The following is a 19,750-nucleotide window of genomic DNA, read 5'->3' as shown; positions in this document are numbered from 1 at the left end:
GCAGGAGAAGGTTAATTTTCTTGTTTCTTAGAAACGTGCCCACCCCGCTTACAAGTGAAATCCAGGGGCAATGGGGATTCTCAGCACTGAGAAATCAAGAAACGTGAAGAGGGTCAGGAAAAGCAAACTTGGAGGATTTCACTAGAAAGTCACACGCCAAAACCCAGGGTTGGTAGCCCTGCAGAAGTCGCTGCCAGGAACCAACTGGCAGCTTATATCTTCCTCTTGGCTATGGAGATATGAAATCATCGTAAACACAACTCTTCCCTTCCACTCATCAGTACCCCATCCTCAGAGCCGACAGCATTTCAAAATGAGCTCCATATAGCCATGAAAACGTAGGGCACTGTACAAGCACATCTTCTGGTGGTGCAGTCACTGGAGGAAAGGTCCTTTCTTGCCACCCCTTCCCTGTTAGGACCTAGAGCTCCTCAGCCGACCCGAGTATTAGAAAACCCCCTTCTGTTGCACGGCCAGAAACTTCTGCTCTCACTCAGAACACTGGGCTTGCTGTGCTCCCAACAAAGCCGTGTTCAAATCAAGCATTGGCATGTGCATTTATGTGAAATGACTGAATGGCCCTGCAGGTTGATAAAACGTTCTGGAGTCTTTCACATACAACTAAAGTCATTGGTTTGAACCAGACCTGTATCAGTGGTGTCTGAAACCAGCAGCAGCTGGAAGACTGCTGGTGTCCTATCTAACAGAGTTGGTAGTATCACTCAGACTCCTGGAAGACAAATATACAAGCTGTTTGGTGTATTTTGCACAGAGAGGTCAAGACTCAGAAAGGAATGAATTTTGAAGTTCCTTTTTGTGTAAGCTGTTTGTCTCATCAATGTAGCCTGCAGTGGTAGCTGGTAGTCTTCTTAAAGTAGATATGAGGCTTTTCAAGGATCGTGATTCACCCTCCACTAGTAAGTTTTAATTGAAAATATCCTCCATGTTACCATTTCATATGGTCCCACAAACCATCTACCACATCCTCGTGAACAGGGGCTTACAGATGACACTGATGTCTCCAAGAGAACATGCTGGAAGAGTCCATTCCTCCCACACCACGCAATAAAATCCTGCTAATGTTAAAACTGAAGATCATCCCTGAAGAAGTAATTAAAAAAACCCAACCAAACCAAAGCCCCAACACTACCGGTCTGTAATCTGCCCTTTCCTTCATCTACCAAGGCCATGACCAACTCAACCATTCAAGTTTCCCACAACGTTTTCAACATTAGTAAACTGACGAAAGATAAACAAGGATACATAAATTCCCCATCCTGTTTGTTTGTGTACAAACGCTTAGCTTGAACGAAGCAAAAACACACCCCTGCTGCTATAGCTCCCTCTGAAATTTGCTTCTGAGAGCAAAGGTCTCCGACCAGGCCACAGTGGGACTGCTTTGCAAGATGGGGCAAACCCAATGGTAAAGTCATATCGAACTAAAGCACGGTTCAGATTAAACCTCATTTTACTGGGATCTTCAAACCTCCTACTGGCACTCAAACTGCTCTGCTTTTAGCCCATTTTTACGGCCTCACACTGACCACCTAAAGATCTTGTTAACCTGATGAAAACTGCTCCCTAAACTTTACTTTCTAAACAATACCAAGCTGCTCGTCAGCCCTTACCAAAATGACAGAGAAATAAGGACTGATCCTCCCCGTGTGAGTTACAGGCTTTGCCCCTGCCTCGCTGAGGCGGCGAATGCTGCTGGCTCGCTCCCGTTCACACAGCCCTGCACATGCTCAATAACATCATTGATTTTGTTTGTGCAGGCAGAGAGAATCCAATTTTAAAAAGCCACATTGATTCCCACCCATTAAAAAGAGAGCAAGCTGCAGTATTTGCTAAATGGATAGAAAAAGACTGAGGTCAGGGTAGGGGGTGGGAATAAAGTCATTACCCCGAGTTCGTTCTGAAGGACAGATAATTACAAATCCAGAGAATAAAATAGTAACTGTTTGACTTTATGTTATCTGTCGTAGTTTCTAAATTACAAAAATAGGAATTCAACAACAAGGGAGTGCCCAGGCGCAGAGACAAGGGATGCACAACGGAAGGCATCCAAGAGCATGTAGCTGTGATTAGTTGCATTTGGAGCATGAAGGCACACACGCACGCAGCGAGAGAGGGCACAGACACAGGAACCGAGAGAGAAGCCCTGCGAGTATCTGCGAGGGTCCTGTCTGCTTTTCGGTTCTTTGTCTTAGCACATTAAACAAATAGAGCCATCGCACAGGTCACCGAGGACCTTCCTTCTGCAACTGTGGCCCCAGCTGCACTGCACACAAAAACTATTATTATTCTCTAATGGCTGCACCTTTTGGACAATGATTCAGTGTTTTGGGTGGGTTTTTTTTTTCCCCTCCTTTTATGCAGTGCCACTTAGTCTTTCGCTTCATTTTATGTCTTATTCGCACACTCTTGAAATCTTCATGTAGTGACTAAAAATTCATGAGGAAGCCTTAAGTAGGAGCCCCCGCTTCCCTCCCTTTTTCTAACAGTAGTGAGCAGCTAAGTAGGTACTGGGCATGTATCGGTGCTGCTGCAGCAGCGAGGAGGTGGGAGAAGCTGCGTGGTGGGGAGGGAGATGGTGCTTCAGCCCTGGGGGTGCTTCCTCATCCCACATCTGGGAGCACGAGCTACAGACGGTGCTGCCATAGGGCACCGCGGCTCATCGGTGCCCAGCAAACGTATCCCAGAGCACAGACACCCCATGCTCAACACGGTGGCTGTGCTTCAGCTCAACACTGTGCGCCACCTGACCTGCGTGTTGTGGAGCAGTCACTCATCTCTCCAGCTTCAGTCCGACAATGCGAGCAGACAAGTGCTTGCTAGCATTAGTGAGGCTTTCATAATTGGTCCCAGCTGGTTAGTTATAACATGCCTTGTTGTTGAGCAACTACCTACTAATGCTGTCAGACATCCCCTGGTTGCATAAGGAGGGTTAGTATCATTATTAATTACAGGCTGCCACTGGCCTGTGCCACACTCCGCAGATAAGAAAGCCTTTAAGCTGCTCCTGGTCAGTCAAGGCCTCATTGGAAAATCTTGCGCCACCTTCAAGGAAAGCAAGCTTAGCCTGCAGCCACAGCAGCCTCCTGCCCTTTCGACCATGCTACGGTTCCTGCAGCACCTCGGTCCTTTCTCTCCTCTGGGTGCCACAGGGTCCGCAGCCAAGGCCAGCTAGTCGCTGGCCCTCCTGCCACCACGCCAGCCAGCATGCTGAAACCCTGGCTCGCCAGAGAGGTGCATGTGTGTGCACATGGATACATACAACGAGAGCATGGCAGATGTTTCAAAGCATCATGAAGAAGCATTACCCCAGTGCCCGGCCACACCACTGATGAAAACCACAACAGCAGCAAACGCTTCTAGTACAGCACAGCTTCAAGCACAACCTGAAAGCTCAGCACAGCAACGCATGGGGGAAATACTATGGAAGCGGCTATTTCACAAGCTACTTGAGTGTACTGATGGCTCTGATAACCGAAGCTAAAGTTTGCAACCATCCCCACTCCCCCAGCTCTCACTTGCCATGCAATTTTATCTGTGAGATACAGAAAGTCAGGGGCATTTTCTGCAGAAAACCAAGCAGCAACCCCTTCTTTCCGCCCTGTCACTGGGCTGCCGTGACAGCCCCCTTACAAAATTAAGGACTATGGTTATATTCTGCTCGTAGGATTCTTACACAACTTAAAATGCCATTTTGTGGGCAGTAATCAGATCCTGTAGCCTCAGGCTAAGGCAGAAGCTATAAGTGTGTCTTGGAGCTAGAGCTCCAGGGTTACTCAAAAGCACAGACCTTGAACTGGAAATGAGTCTCTTCAAATGCAACGTAAGACCACACCACAGAACTGGGCTGAGAGCAGTGGTCCACGTGTCTCTATTGGCTGTCCAGAGCAACTCTGGCCTTTGCCATCCATGGCTTTCATCTGAAGCAACCTCTCTGTGTTTGCTCCTGCTGCTTCTGCTTCCAGCTTTTACTGCGGCTGCCTTTCAGAGCCTGAGAAGGGCTTCAAGACTGCTAGGAAAATGCCCTAACAACTTACAGGTGGAACCGGCATTGCTGCGCTTCTTGAGTTGCCAGAGAGTGGCTGGGGATTCCTCACCTCTCTTGGACAAGGAGGGTGAATGCTTGGGCTTGTTCAAGGTCCATGTGACAGGATGCTCCCCAGCAAAGTGGGGGGGCTGTCAACTGTGTCTCAACACCCAGCTGCCTAATGCTGCAGATTGATCCTTTTTCTAAGATGTGAGCTATCTCCTCGTGCATGCCCAGTGGATAACCACACAGGAACAGCAAATACACTGCAATGCTTCATACCCATTACCACCATTCCTCATTCTAGTGTAGTAATTCAACATGCGCTTTAATGTTACACATGTCTCTGGAAGCCAAGAGGACCATCCACATAAGCTTAAGCTTAGTTTCTTTTGCTAGATCATAGGTGCTGATGCTGGAAGGTAATTATCTAAATCCGACGTAACTGTTTAAAGTTTATTCCCAAAGGATTTATGTAGGCATAAATACAGAGATTAAAAACAAGCAAGACTTTGGGAGCTTTTTATTACCTTCTAAAGTAGCCAGGCACATGGATATTTTATCTCTCTTTTGTATCTGCTTTTTTCCAACTGCAAAGTTCAGAGACTTCATACAGATCAGAGGCAAAGTTCAGACTAGCACTGACAATTTCATTAAAAAAGGGGAAAAAAAAAAGAGAGAATTGTGTTTTCTTATGTTCTCTGCTCTTTTATGGCTATTTTCAAAATGAAGAACAGACCCTATCAAAGTGCTAAGGGCTGAAAATGTAACTCTAAACGATACAGGAAACCTAACTTTGTGCCAATCCATTTTTACCATCTCTTTGTGGCCATAACAAAGCTGAGAACAAGAGCTAAACAATAGAGAAAAAAGAATAATTTCAACATATTTTCGTTGCTGGAAGTAACATCGGTGACAATAACAAGAATCCATTCAAAAGGCAGAATGTTATCTTCCAGCCCAGTTAACATACCTTTCTTTCTCTCACTCATCATGTATCTTCCACATCAAGCTGTATTTTGACCTCACATACAAAGGAATATGTTTGGAGACGCCACATCTTTGTATGCATATTAGCATTACTGCTAAGTAAAATCCAGCTCCTGGTACCTTTCCCTTCCCTGGTCCCTCACGCATCTTCCAAGAGGAGATAGGTTATCAAATGAGCCTCTAGAAAAGTATTTCCAGAAACAACATGGCTATCTTCTGCTTTTGCTTGTGCTCATGTAACCCTCCAGAATCCAGTCCAGTGATTTAAGTTGCTAACAACATCAGGAGCTGTATTTTTGACAACTATGGGGATGAGATTGCTTAGATAAGCTTTTATTTTTGATACAGGCCTTCATCATTACTTTCTTTTACCTGCTGAAATCAACTGACAGTATTTCATCATTAACTTTTTAGCACAGTAACTAGGAAATCCATCTAGCCTCAGCTGAACCTGTTTACCTTTTAGATTTCATCTGTCCTTCTTAATATTGTTGTGAGCTTCAAAGAAAGACTCCCATTTTCCTCTTGGATGATTATTCTCTGTTTGCAGTCTCCCACTGGCAAGTAAAATGCTCTTAGACAAAATAAACTGAAATTTTTTTCAAGCCATCAGTTACTCCTTCCACCTCACCACCCTGGACCTTCTTCCGAGTGCACAGCTCTGCATGGAAGCAACTAGTTGAAACATGAATTCTTACAATGGTGGATCCGAAAAAGGCCATCAGCTTTCCTTCTGTATGCCAGCTGTCACGTTAACGTGCATGCTAGCCCTCACAGTCATGTGTACCACTACACTCTGAATTACCCTTTTGTTTAAGGGCCTCAGCCACAAAAATCTTTGTGTGTTAGGTGCTGTAAACACAGCCCTGCTTCAGAAACACGGTATCTGAGGAGCACAGCATAAGGTAAACAGCAACAGACCCCTAGAGCTAGGCTGGAGAGGACGGGGAGAAAACATGGTGTTGCTCAGCAGTATTACCATGGATGATCTAACTGTACCATCTACAGTTAAAACACAACTCATTACAGCACTGCTTCTCCTGTCATCAAGTTAACTGAAACATTGCTAACTTTTCCTTGTCTGCTTCTACATGAGCATGAGCATCAGCTGCTGGAACAGACAACTCTCCTCCTCTCCAAAGGCTTCAGCTGGTGAGCTTCCTGGGCTCAGGAGGTGCGCACTTCACCAGAGTTATTTGAAAACTGTCCCAAGCCTCCTGCAAAGGTACAAGTTCAGTGAGGACACTACAAAACTTTTGGCGCTCTTCATGTCTCATGAGGCCAGGGGTACTACAGACATGCTTGAGAACTTCTGCTTCAAACCAGCTAGGAATGGCAGTGGTTGGCAAAAAGAAAAACAATGACAGAGTTAACCCAAGTCTTTGAACCATAGAGTTTTTGATTCAGAGTCACATCAGTCAGATTCAGGCCAAATCCCACACATTTACCCTGCCTCTGTCCCCGAGCGGGAACCTTTGGAGACAGACGGTAGGTTTGGTAGTGGGTAGAATTCTGCCTAATGCAAATCAGGAGACAGAGGGGACAGAACCTGAAGGTGCACCCAAGCACCAATCCCATGCAGTCACAGCAAAATAAAGGCAAAACCTGTCAGCACAAAATAACTTGTGTCTATGCAAGTAAAACAATGGCTGCAGTTACTTCTGTACTTCAAGAAGGGGAAGACAGAGGTCGAGCTGCCACTCAGGGACTCACAGTTTACTTTCCAGCCCAGTGCAGGAGAAGCACACTGTCCTTTTTAGAAATTGGCTCTCTCTCTGGTTTTGAAGCCTCCAGATAGCAAGAAGGGTGAAATCTCATCTTCATTCCTCTCACATCTCTCCTTATATATGGGGAACAGCAACTTCCAGGTAGCGGTTGCCTGTAAGAGTATTTCTCCTCTGCCCTTCCCCTCTCCAGATTCCTAAAGCCACTTCCCTTCTGTTTATTCCTCTTAGAACTGAAAATTTCTCACAGTATATACATGCATGCCTCTCTCCTGCCTTTTTTTTCCCTTGTAAGGCACCACAGAATAACAATTGTGTGACCTGGCCTAAAAGGCAAAGGACATTTCCTTGACCTTCCTCCTTAAACAGGTAACAGCTGTGGCTCTAACTCAGCTTAAGTCAGGCCACAAGATTAGTGTTTTTCAAGCAAGATAACCACTCTCAACTGCTTGAGAGTTGCTCCTTTTCCCCAGCGTGACCTGGACAAGGAGGCAGCTACTGAGCCCCCACCTGAGAATTAGCTGCCTTTACATTAGCTTAGGCTATTATGAAGCATCAGTGCAGCAAAAGGCTTGAGAGTTAAGATAGAAACTTCAGGGACTGAAATCACAGCATTCAGGGGTCTGAAGCTGGGGAACATACAACCCCATACTAATTGTAGCATATTCAGGTAATTTCTCTCTCCTGGTAATGACTCATTTGTTTATAAACCAACGTCAGTCACTTTTCTAACCTCATTGCCTATAAGCAGCAGAGCAGAAACACTTTCCAATCAGAAAATGCTCTTCAGTGTAATACAGCTTTTTGGTCTCACTGTGCTGAGGCCTAAAAGTTGTGAACCTAACGAATGCACAGATGTACGCAGTAAGCTTCCTCCATGTTACACTTAAATCTCTTGCCTGCAGTGAGCAAACATACAGGGGGAGGCAAAAACCTGATAGGATTTAAATACATGGTACTTGAGCAAAGCATCTCTGAAATCCTGTGCAAACTGTGTTGCTAATGCTGCTTTTTCGTATTCAGAAGTGTGGATGATGAATCTTGCTACTCGTAATTCTTCTTATTTTCACACTTGGAGCACCAATCTCATGCCAACAACCCCTCACCTCGTTCAGCTTCTCAGCAGCCACCACTGCTCTTAGCCAGCTACTGCCCTGACCCAAATGTGCATTGAAATACGCAGAAAAAGACATGGAAAATCATCCTCCAGCATGTAACTGCAGTGCATTCTCCTTCACTGGCCACCTATTGTAGGAGTAACATCTGTGGGTCACCACACCGCTGTTCCTATGAGTGGCTGCTGCTGTTCTGTCATCAGAGCTGAAAAACAGAGCACCCTTTCCCCGCTCCGTTTCCTCTGCACTTGGCGAGGAAGCGACTTGAGTGGGAGGAGAGAAAGGAGAGTAAACACAAAACCACAGAAGTAAGCAACTAGGAGCAGAGACCAAACTTTATGTCTTTCATACACATGCTAACAGCGGACTCTGCTTGCAGCCAGCTCTTGTTCTAGCACTGCTCGTCGTACCGTCACTCACAAGTATCGTTGCAGAAGCAACTGCTTGTCTCCATACTGAGCTAGGTTATTTCCCAACCCTTGGTCTAAGCACAGGTATCTTCACCAAAAGACAGTATGTCTTTTATGTACCACAGAGATGGAGTCTGAAGCGCTACAGCCAATAGCTGCAATAGGAGGGGTTTGATTTCTCTTAGGTAAATAGCTCTTTTTAAGTAAAACAAGCTAGCCATTTGTAGCTGTTTCAGACCTGCCCTAGTACAGTAAATACGAGAGTGACCTTGATTTGTCACATCATTTCACCAGGCTGCAGCCTTAAAGGGACTTACTGCGCTTATAAAGCTTGAGAGGAGAAAAATAGCAGGAAATCCTGTGACAGGCTTGTTTTGGTGATCATGCGAGAGAGACAGTAGCAAGAGAAGGAGAAAAAAAAACACCAAAAAAAACCCTAAACTGAAGAACACCTGTGGCCAACCTGCAAGTGGGGAGACTGGGACTTCCGAGCCTCTCACTGATCCTCCCAGCGTTACTGAAACAACTTTGGCGGCAAGTGTAGAGAAGGTAGAGATCAGTTTAGAATTCAATGCTGGCTTTAAAAGAAAAAGCTTCATGGATGCTTTTTATGTCAGGAGTTCCCAGATGACTTCAGGTGGCAGTACGTGGATTGGTAATGGAGTGTATTTGCACACCATCTCCTCTCTGCAAGCCCTCCAAAGCACGCGGCAACTCCACCTCAGCCGCATCTGAAGCGTGTTTGTTTCCAAACCAGAAAGTGTTGCTTTCAGGGAGGTCAGCCACAGGCGTGGGACTGCGTGGCACTGGGGGGTGTGAATGCCCACAGAGGGAAGGTGTGCTTCAATGGGAAACTTATGGAGCAGAGTGGGTGGAGGGGAAGAGAAGCACTGTTCTCCAAAACCACGTCCCTCTGGAGCTGATGTGGAGAAGAGTGAGGTGAACTGCCCCAGCGTGGACAAGACAGCTGTGTCAGAGCTGGTGGTCGACCACTGAGCCCTGGTCAGCAGCCCTGCCACCGTGGCTCTGCTCTGTTTCCTGCTCCCTGCCCACGTCGCACTGCCGAGATCGTGGGCAGTGCCACTGAGGGTGAATGGGGCTGCCCGCATCCAGAGGGCTGCCTTTCCTTCAATGGAGACCACTGACATGATTAAAAGCTGTGACAGCCTTGGGAAAATGCTCTTTTTTTAGAAGTAAATTTGTGTTTACCTTCTTTTCCCTGTGTTTTGCTTGCTTTTTTGCATGACCGCCATTTTCCTAAAAGAGGGATCTTTGTTTAGCTGCTCACCTGCTCCCAGTGCTCATCCCTCACCAGAGGCCATCATCCTGCCACTTGCACTGGTCGCACTGGCAATCCTAACCCCGTTCCACATTTAAAGGGAGATCGTAACTTCAGGTGGAGATGAGAAACTGAGAAACTGCTGGAAATTAGGAACTCCTAAGAAACAGTCTTTTTCACTCAAGTATCTCTAACAGCGATGAACAACGGAAAAGTAATGCGGGAACGACGGGGTATGGTTAACAAGTGGCCCAAAGCCCAGATTTCAGGGTGCTCTTAGGGTCTCTGGTTGTTCCAACAATTAACGGTGAATGTGTCAGCCAAAAATCTTTTTTTTTTTTTTTTTTTTTTTTAAAAAAAAATCTGTGCTTAGTGGGACTTTGCCAACCAGTTCCCTGCGTAGGGCTACGGCAGAGGTTTTGCAACTCCAGCTGACTGGTGAGGACCAGAGCCCCTCACCTGTGGTGTAGCATCAGCTGATAAAAAAACAGGGCTCCCAACCCTGGTACCTGCCTCTGGCTGTTTTCACGTACTTGTCTCTCATCTACAACACTCCTAATGGATTGAGCCCTGCCTGTGGACACACAGGTTCCTGACTTCCCAGCCACCAAGACAAAACTGAGATCTGCAGAAGGAATAATTAGTGTCAAGCCTTCGTCTTTTCTACACAGGAGCTGTTTTTAAAGAGGGGAGAGGAGACAGAAGGGACTGGCCCAGCACTCAGTTGAGATATTTGATTTTCCACCATTCAGACATGGATGAGCCAAAAGGAAGCAGCACAAGACTTCTCCCCCTCCTTGGGCCATCGATGACTTCTCTTTGCTAGGGAAAGCCTCTCTGTCAGGTTCCTTGCAAACGGCCCTTTGTTACAAATATTATTGGGCCTGGAGGCACGTAACTGGGCATATTTTATATACTTGGTTAATAAATAAACAAAGCCCTCCTGTGACAGTCTTTCCGACTCCACGCACGGACGCAGAGCTCTTCTCGGAATGAGGCCAGCATCATGTGCTGGAGCTGGGCAGGGAGATGCTGCGGTGTCACAGGGAAAGGGGCAGATCGCTAACTTTGAAAAGATAAAGGAGAAGCTGGTGTGTCTGCTCAGAGCAAAATAAAAAACACCTAGGGAAATGGTAAGAAGGTTTCAGCAGAGAAAACCCTAGGGAGACTCCGGTCTGAGATTGTTTAGGCTGAAATATAGACTTTTCTCTTTTAAATTAGACCCCAGAAAGGGGGTTATTCTGGAATATACAGTGTGTATCTTCTGTTGGCTGCACCACAGGCACAACGCCAGTTTACCATCCCCGCTCCGAGGTGATTTATACACAAAGGAACTTGGCGAAGAACTATCATTGCTTGAGTTTTGTAAAACCAAAAACCAACCTGGCCTGACTATCGCAGAGATGGGACAAAGCCAAAAGCTTTCAGCTGAACGTCTGTTGCTTTCCAGGACTCGGTGGTCTCGGTACAAAGAAACTGAGACTCAATTAATCCTGGTGTAGGTTTTGCAAAAAAAGAATTCTGCTGAATTTTGGTTCTGGAAAAAACCCTCCAAACTCCAAGTGTCCTTGGGAAAGAAATGAACAACTGCTTAAAATAGTACAGCTTGAAGTCTGCTTCCCTCCACAAAGTCTTCTGCAATGTACTGCCTGCTTTGCAAGCCTGCAGTCCTACCAGGCATGATCGTCACTAAGTGAAACACAGTTTAGACTTCAGCAATGAACTTGGTGGTTTTGCTCCAGTTCCCGGAAGAAACATTCATCCTCAAACCATCTATCTATCTATCTATCTATCTATCTATCTATCTATCTATCTATCCTGCTCTTTACCTTGGAGAGGCAGAGTCACTAAAGCAGTGAATGTTTCAGGTAGGACTGAAACAGACTGGCAGAGCACTGAGGGTCCCATAGGTGCAAAAGCAGTCAGATCTGAGATGGAGATGTTTTTGCAAGTCCGGAATGGCAGAAGATTTTGAAACGCACTAACATTGTTATACAAGGACATAACATATGCCAACTCACTGAGTAAACTAATAAGCACAGCCTATCCCTGCTGCCATTACTACTGCCTCATTTAAAGAGCAGTTTTGGCCAGAATGACGCGTGCTCTGAGTCACGCAATGGGGAAGAGGTTGTGATGCTGCTTGGGAATCTACCTTGTTTCGGCTCACTGTCAGCAGGGTTAGACAACTGATACCTGTCATGGCATGATGTCCATGTGTGGCAAGATGGAGATGAGAGATCCACTTTAGCCCCCTGCACCCCTCAGGACCTGCACTCACCCAGCTACGCATGTACAGCCAGTTAAAACACACCTGCACACAGCCTCACTGTTTACTCCATCCAGCATGCTGGGCAGCAAACTACCTGCACGCAGGCCTTTACGCCTGCCTATTTTCTTGCAGAGTCTGAAACTAGACTGATAAACACCTCTTCGAACTGACACTCAGCTTCATTCTCTGTTATCCAAACATTTCATCAAAGGCAGGCCTTTGATGAGACCTACAAAGCAGACATCTGAACCCATGGCCAGATACGCCACATACCAAAGACTTTTGAAAACAAGGAACCAAAACTACATTTATCTGTTAATAGTGCAGGGGTGACAGCCATTAGTTTCTACCTCCAATATTCTGCAAATTCTGAAAGACTTAAATCTCATAAGGTGATTATGCCATTCATTAGTGAAACGTCGTCATCCCTGGGGTGCAACACAGCAGCTGTTTCAGCTGAGCAGCAAAGACAAGCCAAAGAGGGGAACGTAACATAGTGGTACAGGTCCCAGGAGAAGCCCTCCTGCTCTGAGTGTCCCAGTGCTTCCACCCCACACTAGGGAACTGCTCTGGTTCCTGCAAGGGAGGACCGCAGCTCTACCTGCCACCCCAAGCATCTGCTCTCCCAGAGGGTATTAGCCCCTCTTCCACTCAGTTGCATGAATGTAAGCTCTAACAGAGGAGGCATCTGTTGCAGCCTGAGCCCTGCATTTTTTAGGATGTGGGTTTTCCCAGGAAGGTGTTCATACAAGGATTATCAACCCAGAAGGGATCTCTCTAGTCATTCCTCCCTCTGACCTCTTGCAAAACAGAGATCACAAAGCCTACCTCCATGACCTCCTCTTCAAACTGCAGCTTGAAAGAGAAAAGGAGAAACTAAAATCCCATGAAGATACCCTGTGACACAGCAGCTGTCGCAGCTTTTTGGTCGGTTGCTCTGTGAACCGGGCTTCATTTCCAGCCTAAGTGTGCCTGGCTAAAGCCACCAGCTGCCAAGCCCTGCTCCTGCACCACGAGCTGGGCAGAGCAGCCCTCCATCGGCAGCTTCGGTTCCCACACAGGCAACTGCAGCCCATGGCTGAGTCGCCACGTACCTCCATGGAGGGTCAATGACCAGACCTGGACCGACAGCTGGTGGTGACAAGACGAAGGACCGCGGTGACTGAGGGGCAGGCTGGGACTGCTGTCCCATACGAGGGGGAACACTCGGGTGGCCACCGGCCAGGTCCTACACATGCAGGCTAAGGATGCTACGTGAGAAATGTTTTGATCCCAGCGAGTTTACAGGCTGAAGACGGGTGGGATGAAGGCGGCTGATCCTCTTCACAGTGTTCCCCTTTTGAGGTGACAATCTCTGACTTGGCTGGAGCAGTGATGAAATGCAGACGAGGCGGGATAGCCCCGGAATGACCCAGCGGCACTGGCAGGGAGCTCCAGAGCCACAGCCATGGGGGCCAGGGCAGACGGCCCTGCACCAGTGAAGGTCGGGTGGGCGAGAGGACTCTGCCCCAGCTCCCAGTCTGCTCCGGCATCATTCCCCTCTACTAAAGGTCTCAGGACCGGAAGCTTTAAGCTCTCACGACAGCCATGAGGTCCTTTGCCATTTGGGTGTGGAGCCAGTGGCAGAGCCCAGGGTGCGCCTGTCCGCCCCTCTCCCACGCTCTTCCCACCAGGCTCTTTCTGGTGCCCATCCTGCTGGGCTGTGCAGATTCAGGTCAAGAAAGAGCATGGAGTTTGTTTAAAGACACTCCTGTCTCCTGCCTCCGGGAGCAGAAAACAGGCCTGTCATTTACAGGGACAGGAAGGGCCTGTTCTGAGAACGAGCAGGATCCCACACCACTTTCCTCACTTGAAAGGATTTGGCCATCACATTCTTGAGAGTAGTGTTAAATAAAAAAAAATAAAAAAAAAAGAGAGCGAAAAGAAAAAGCAAGTTGTTAATAAAATATGGGGACGACCTGGGAATTTGCTTCCAAAAGCCCACGGTAAAAATCCTCCAGCTGAGAGCCAACCTCTACGTTATATTCCCCAGCGCTCTGGCTCGTGGGGCACAGGGCTCCTGTCACCTCTTTGGCATGCCTGCTTACGGCCTGAGAGGCTTTACTCTGAAGAAGCTTTTCATTCACCTTCGGCTTAAATGTGCCATTTCTTGAAGTCATCCCCTTGTCTTTTATACTCTTGTAAGCAAAACAAGTGTAAATTAAATGGAAGACACATTAAACCTTTATAAAGCCCTGTGTTTCCCCTAGCATGAAAGTTCCTTCTCTTTGGAGTGGAATCAGTCTTTACCCTGTGCTGTATTTTTCCCCATCAGAAAATGAAGAAGAATATAAATTTTCCTCATGACTGGAATTTAGCTTCATCAGCAGCCCCCTGCTGATGTAATTCAACCCAACGAGATCTTTATTTTTCCTTTTTTTTTTTTTCCCGGTGAGCTGCTGCCCCTTTTCCCCTCCTCCCATCAATTTAGGCATGGAAAACAAGGGAGGAATTAGACAGAACTTATTATCTAACAAGCCGCAACTTCAGACCGTGCAGGAAAGACATTTAAAATATAAGAAGCAAATTTTATCAAGCTTTTTTCCTCCCCAGAGACTGCCACAAAAATATTCCCTGTTTGTCGCTAAGAATGAACCGTTTTTCTCTTTCATTTCTGCTTTCTGTCACATATTTCATTTTGGCTGCCCCTTCTGTCTTTCAGCTAGAGACCTAGGCTGCTAATGCAGAATCACAGATAACTCAACAACAAAATGCCTGTATTATCTTTTTTTTTTCCCCCTTCCAGTCTGCCAGGTAATTGCAACCCTAAAAGCTTTTGCATATTTACCACAGAAACATGTCTCTCTTGGAGGATGGGACTGTCATCAGGTAGAATATTTCATTTAATAAGCCTCTTCTGAAGTATAAACTAGGGTTGGGCATTTTTTTCTGGCCTCCTTCAGAGCAAAGGACAAGCAGATAAAAATCAGCTGCTGCAATGCTACGCTGTCAAAGTTCCTGTTCCTGTGAAAATTAACTCTTCCCAAGCTCAGAGCTCAGGTGGGCCTTGCCACCATGATGTTTATAAAGTAGGAAAAGGGTCTGTTATCAACTCATGTTGGTTTTTTGTCCCCAATCCTCCCCATGTATAAGGCAGATATAAACAGAGAAACTACCCTGCTTTTCTGTAACCCATCTGATGAGCTGTGGATGCTGCCAGGACTGATTTTCATTAAATCAGTCATCAAGAAGGATCACATTTTCCCTCTTTGCCATTGTTTCACATAATTACAACAACGAAAACATGGCCTGAACATTTCTAAATTCAGCTGTCATCTAAACACAAATTTCCCTTTTTTCCCCACTGTTTTCCCCTACTGCTGAGGCAGCAGCAGAATGGCTTTTCTTGGTCCTTGGGATGTTGAATTAAGCTGACTGGTACCAAAGAGAGGGTCTGAGGAAAACATCTACACAGAGACTTTGCATCTTGGAGTCAAGACAGACAGAGAGGATGATCTTCCAGGGATTATGAAAAGAGGTTGCTTTGCTGAAACTGTTCAACAGACAGAAAAGGGATATAGCTGGTTCACACATTTCACTTCGGGCACGCCTATGCAGAGGTCAGGACTCCATCCTAGCACATAACATACCTGCAGTTAAAACCACTGTGACTGGCAATCAACAGTCCACGAAAGGTCCTCAGTCCAACACCAAATTACTGACAATACTCATTCACCTCTACCAACAGCTTCTCACATGAAGAAAGGTGTTTCTAGCCTGGCCAGGCTGCCCACTCGCCTGGAGCAGAGCTGACAGGAGCCAGCCAGAATCCTCCCACTGACTCTAGCAAGCTCCACAGCCTGTGTGAAAATTACTCCTCGACAAAGCATCTTTTGCATCCATACGGTTTTTCTGTGGGCCAACCTTATGCTTCTAAAGTCTTTGGTTTCACGTATGAGTAAAGACTGGAAGACATAACTGAAATATGGATTGATTGTTTAGGTTAAGGTCTTTCCGAAACCAAGAACCTACTTGCATTGACTTGGAAAGGAAACATGGACTCTCCAGATCCATCCCCTTTTCTGGAAACAGTCCCAGAGAGAACAAAGTACTGGCAGAGGTGAAAGGCTTTCTAAATTGTAACTGGCAAAGTCTGTTTTTACAACATTTTATGATTATTTACAAATTTACAATCATTTTCAAGGCAAATAAACTCCAAGAGGTTAGGATACGCTTTTTTCTATCACCAACAAGACATTCTAAGAGCCATCTCAGTTTAGGATTACAGGATGACTCTCATTCATTTATAGGAATGTAGAAAAATTCCCATAGGTAAAATATTTCTCCTAGTAATGTTACATAAGCCCAGTCTCTTACCTGTAATATCTGGATTGAAGGTAAGTAGAACATACAGCTTTAGACACATGGCTAGCTGAACCAAAGTCTATGACCTTGACCCTATATGGCTGTCGTGACGGGTCTACCAACATGATGTTCTCTGGTTTGAGATCAGCATGAATCAGTCCCAGGCTTTTCAGCTTCATTAGGGCAGTTGCTACCTGCTGGAGAATTGGTCGAATGTACTTAAGGGGCAAGGGACTGAATTTGTTTTGTTTTAGGAAATCATAGAGGTTCTGCTCCAACATTTCAAAGACCAAGCATGTGTGATTCTTGTGCTGGAAGCACTCATATGCACGGACGAAGTTGTAGTCATCCGCGCTTTCTGTGCTCAGCCGAGCCAGGATGCTCACTTCAATCTGACCTTGCCGGGCATAGGAAGGATGGTTCTTTAGGATCTTGATAGCCACAATCTCATTAGTGCCACGTTTCCAGCATTTGACTACTTGTCCGAAGGTTCCACGGCCAAGAAACTCTAACACTTCGTATGTGTTGGTCATGGAACAGAGCACCTCATGTTGCACCAGCTGGTAATCCCCTTCGCTGTTGGAACCACTGTTTTTGGAGGTGGCCGTGGAGGTGGTGGCGGTGGCTACAGTGGCCCCACTGGCATTGTTCTGAATCATTGGTGGATGCTCTTCGATGATCTGCACGCTGCTTGTGTTCTCGATTTCCTCACTTTTGCGCTTAAGTCCACATTTTTGGTACGTGTCCAGAAGGCTCACAGTGCTGCGACGCATCAGGTTGTGTGGCCCGCCCAGTGTTTGCCCAGACACTGCAACCACACCAGAAGTGCTATTGGCGGATGTCACCACGATGTGCCCCGTGCTTGCTGGGAAGATGATGGTCTGTTCATAAGGGATGCTCGGATTAGGGATCTGGAGGGAGGCGTTGACGGCTGCTGCGGCGGCTGCTTGGGAGGACTGCACGTTCTTGCTCTGGCTGTAGACTTTGCTGTGTGTGCCGTACCCAGTCATATCCCAGTTCGAACTCGGCTCCACTTTCAGTTTCTTCACGCTACAGAAGGCACTTGACTGAAGGGTGTGAGGAGAGAAAACTTGCACATGCGAGGCCATACCTGCAATACAACATCAGAGTGAAACCACAGTGTCACGATGCCTTCCCCAGCTTTTTTCTTTTGTCCACTGGCAGGAAGGGAAAATGGAATACAGACTTCAGATACAGCACATGCACACACACAAAAATCAAGTTCTTCCAGAAATATGTATTCAACTCAAATAAAATATTATGCTCTAAAATAAATCATTGCCCCTGATTGAACTATACTAACAACAACCAAGACTCCTGCACTCTTGACTCTCCCCCTTCTCATTTTTGATAACAGGAATGTAAATGTTATTTTTATCTCCTCTGCCTAAAAAGACTCCTATTCCCATTGTCTCCAGGAATATATCTAGCTCTCAAGATGAACTGATGTCAAATACTGCAAAGTATTCTGTCTATGGAGGCCAAATCTCAAATCCTCAGGCTCATCCTATATTAAACAGTTTGGTGGATCTGGCTTAAGCCCTCCGTTTATTCCCATAAAACCACTGTGTAGCTTCTGGCCTGCCAGTAAGACAGGATAGGACCAAGACATGATACACTGTGACAAAATGGAGGTGCAGGAACAAAGCTGAGAAGCCAGAACAGAAGCAGCAGGCGATGTTTCAGGTCGCTTGCCAAGTCTGCATGTGGGAATCATGGACAATGCTGCTCTGTGCTCAGGGACACTGGAGAAGGGAGTTGCACAACATGAGCTTCACTGTGTGCTCTCAGTTCTCCCAGATCCATAAAATTGTGTTCATCTATTCTTATTCATAGTGACAACACCATCACTGGAAAGCAGATCCCCTGGAAATGAATGGCATTGTTGATGAAGCAACGTACACATTAGCATGTGGCAGAACTAAGTCCTAATATAACTTTACTTTTTAAGAAAAGATAAAAATTTATTTTATTGCAAGCTTCTTTGGTTCTAGAAGAGTTAATGATCTTCTATATCTTTATCAAAAAAAACCCCACCAAACAAACAAAAAAGAAACCCACAACCTCACAACCAAAGTCAAAATAAAATATCACTGAGATAGACTTACTGAAGGATTCTGAGTAATATTCCACAGAAACAGAAAATGCTCTTATTCAGAAAAAAAGACGTGGTCCACAGAGAAGAGGACATCTAAGTCTTGACTTGCTGCCAGCTTTCCCTGCCCAGGATAGACATGGTACCACAGGGGCAAACGTATTGTGAATGGTACAAATCTATGGGGATTCCTGGGGACGGAGTCAGTGCCTGGTGGGTGTTAAAGCAGAAAGGCACAGCCTCCTTCACCCTCCCATCTGTCATCAGTGTTTCTTTTTAATAAACCAGAATGACTAGGGAAGAAAAAGACAATATGCTGAGCTGGCGCTGTTGCTGAATTATTAAGCACAAACATAACCTTGACTTGTTTTCAACTTTAAAAAGTTAAAAGCTGAATGAATGCTTCAGTGACAAAACTGCAACAAACTCCACAGTGCACATGGATGATTTCTTCATGTGGAGACCTGAGAGTATCTAACACTCAGCTCCACTTCCTAAAAGAAACTCATGCTCCACTAGCCCGTGTTGCTCTTTGGAAGATTTCTGGAGCTCATGTGCACACATACAAACTCACACGCACACATGCATAAACATACACACCCATATAGAAAAATATGAATGTTACTCCACACTTCCAATGCTGAGTAGCATGGTCAAGCAAACACACCTAAACACATCCAACACCCATTTTCCAGTTAATGTCCAGCATTCCAAAGCCCAGGAACTGCTCAGGAGAGGAGCGCTGTGGTAAGCCAACAACCACCGTATGTAGCTATGCAGAAGTAACCAGCAAAGCAATCACCCAAGTTTGCTTCAACACCCCCACCTTCATCCCTACCATGGTGATGAATTTGTGAAGACAGGGCAGACGCAGAAGAAAACCCCTATGAGGACACGTAGGGAAACCCTCACCACTGATGAAACACACAACGCCAAACTCCACTAACCCCGCTCTAGCAAGGAAGCCCTGCAAACCGCAGCGCGCCCTCCTTCGCAGATGGGACCCCTGGCTTTAATGTGATTTCCGATGCTGTTTGCTGCAATTCCTATTAACTCTCCACCCCAATCCCCTTGGCAGCAGTTTCCAAGATCCCTGTGACTGGGTCCTCGGACCCCCCAGCTCCCTGCCTGTCTAAACGCTTTCTCTCCTTTCCACAGGCTGATGATGCCATGAATGCCGTAGCATGTGGCATGTGGTGAGCTCAGAGAACCACAGCAATATTACTCAACTTGACATCCTGGACACAAATATCATATGTGAGTGAGCCGAAATTGTGTTTGTTTTTCCACTGATTAAGAAGAGTCACGGTGCTCCTTCTAGTACAGTACCGACCTGCCTGGAGAGTGGGGTTGGTTTGATGTATGTTTTCCCCCTGGACGCGAATAATAAAGCAGATGTAATTGGTAACATATTGTGGACCTAGCAGAGGTGTAATTTATAGCTTTATGGCTTTCATT

At 46.1% G+C, this 19,750-nt stretch overlaps 1 protein-coding gene across 3 annotated transcripts in view; it reads right to left on the bottom strand.

Moving 5' to 3' along the window:
- The window catches only part of HIPK2 (homeodomain interacting protein kinase 2), a 131,405-nt gene that overhangs the window by 71,200 nt on the left and 40,455 nt on the right, over window positions 1-19,750 (bottom strand). For all 3 annotated transcript variants that reach the window (XM_086610337.1, XM_086610338.1, XM_086610339.1), the window contains exon 2: window positions 16,189-17,287. In XM_086610337.1, the coding sequence (XP_086466463.1) occupies window positions 16,189-17,287 (1,099 nt within the window). The remainder of the gene's footprint in view (window positions 1-16,188; window positions 17,288-19,750) is intronic.

The sequence above is a fragment of the Tauraco erythrolophus genome, chromosome 4 (assembly GCF_009769465.1).
Source record: "Tauraco erythrolophus isolate bTauEry1 chromosome 4, bTauEry1.pri, whole genome shotgun sequence".
Lineage (NCBI taxonomy): Eukaryota > Metazoa > Chordata > Aves > Musophagiformes > Musophagidae > Tauraco > Tauraco erythrolophus.
The sequence above is the reverse complement of the archived record's forward strand: the minus strand, read 5'-3'. Positions and strand labels throughout refer to the sequence as shown.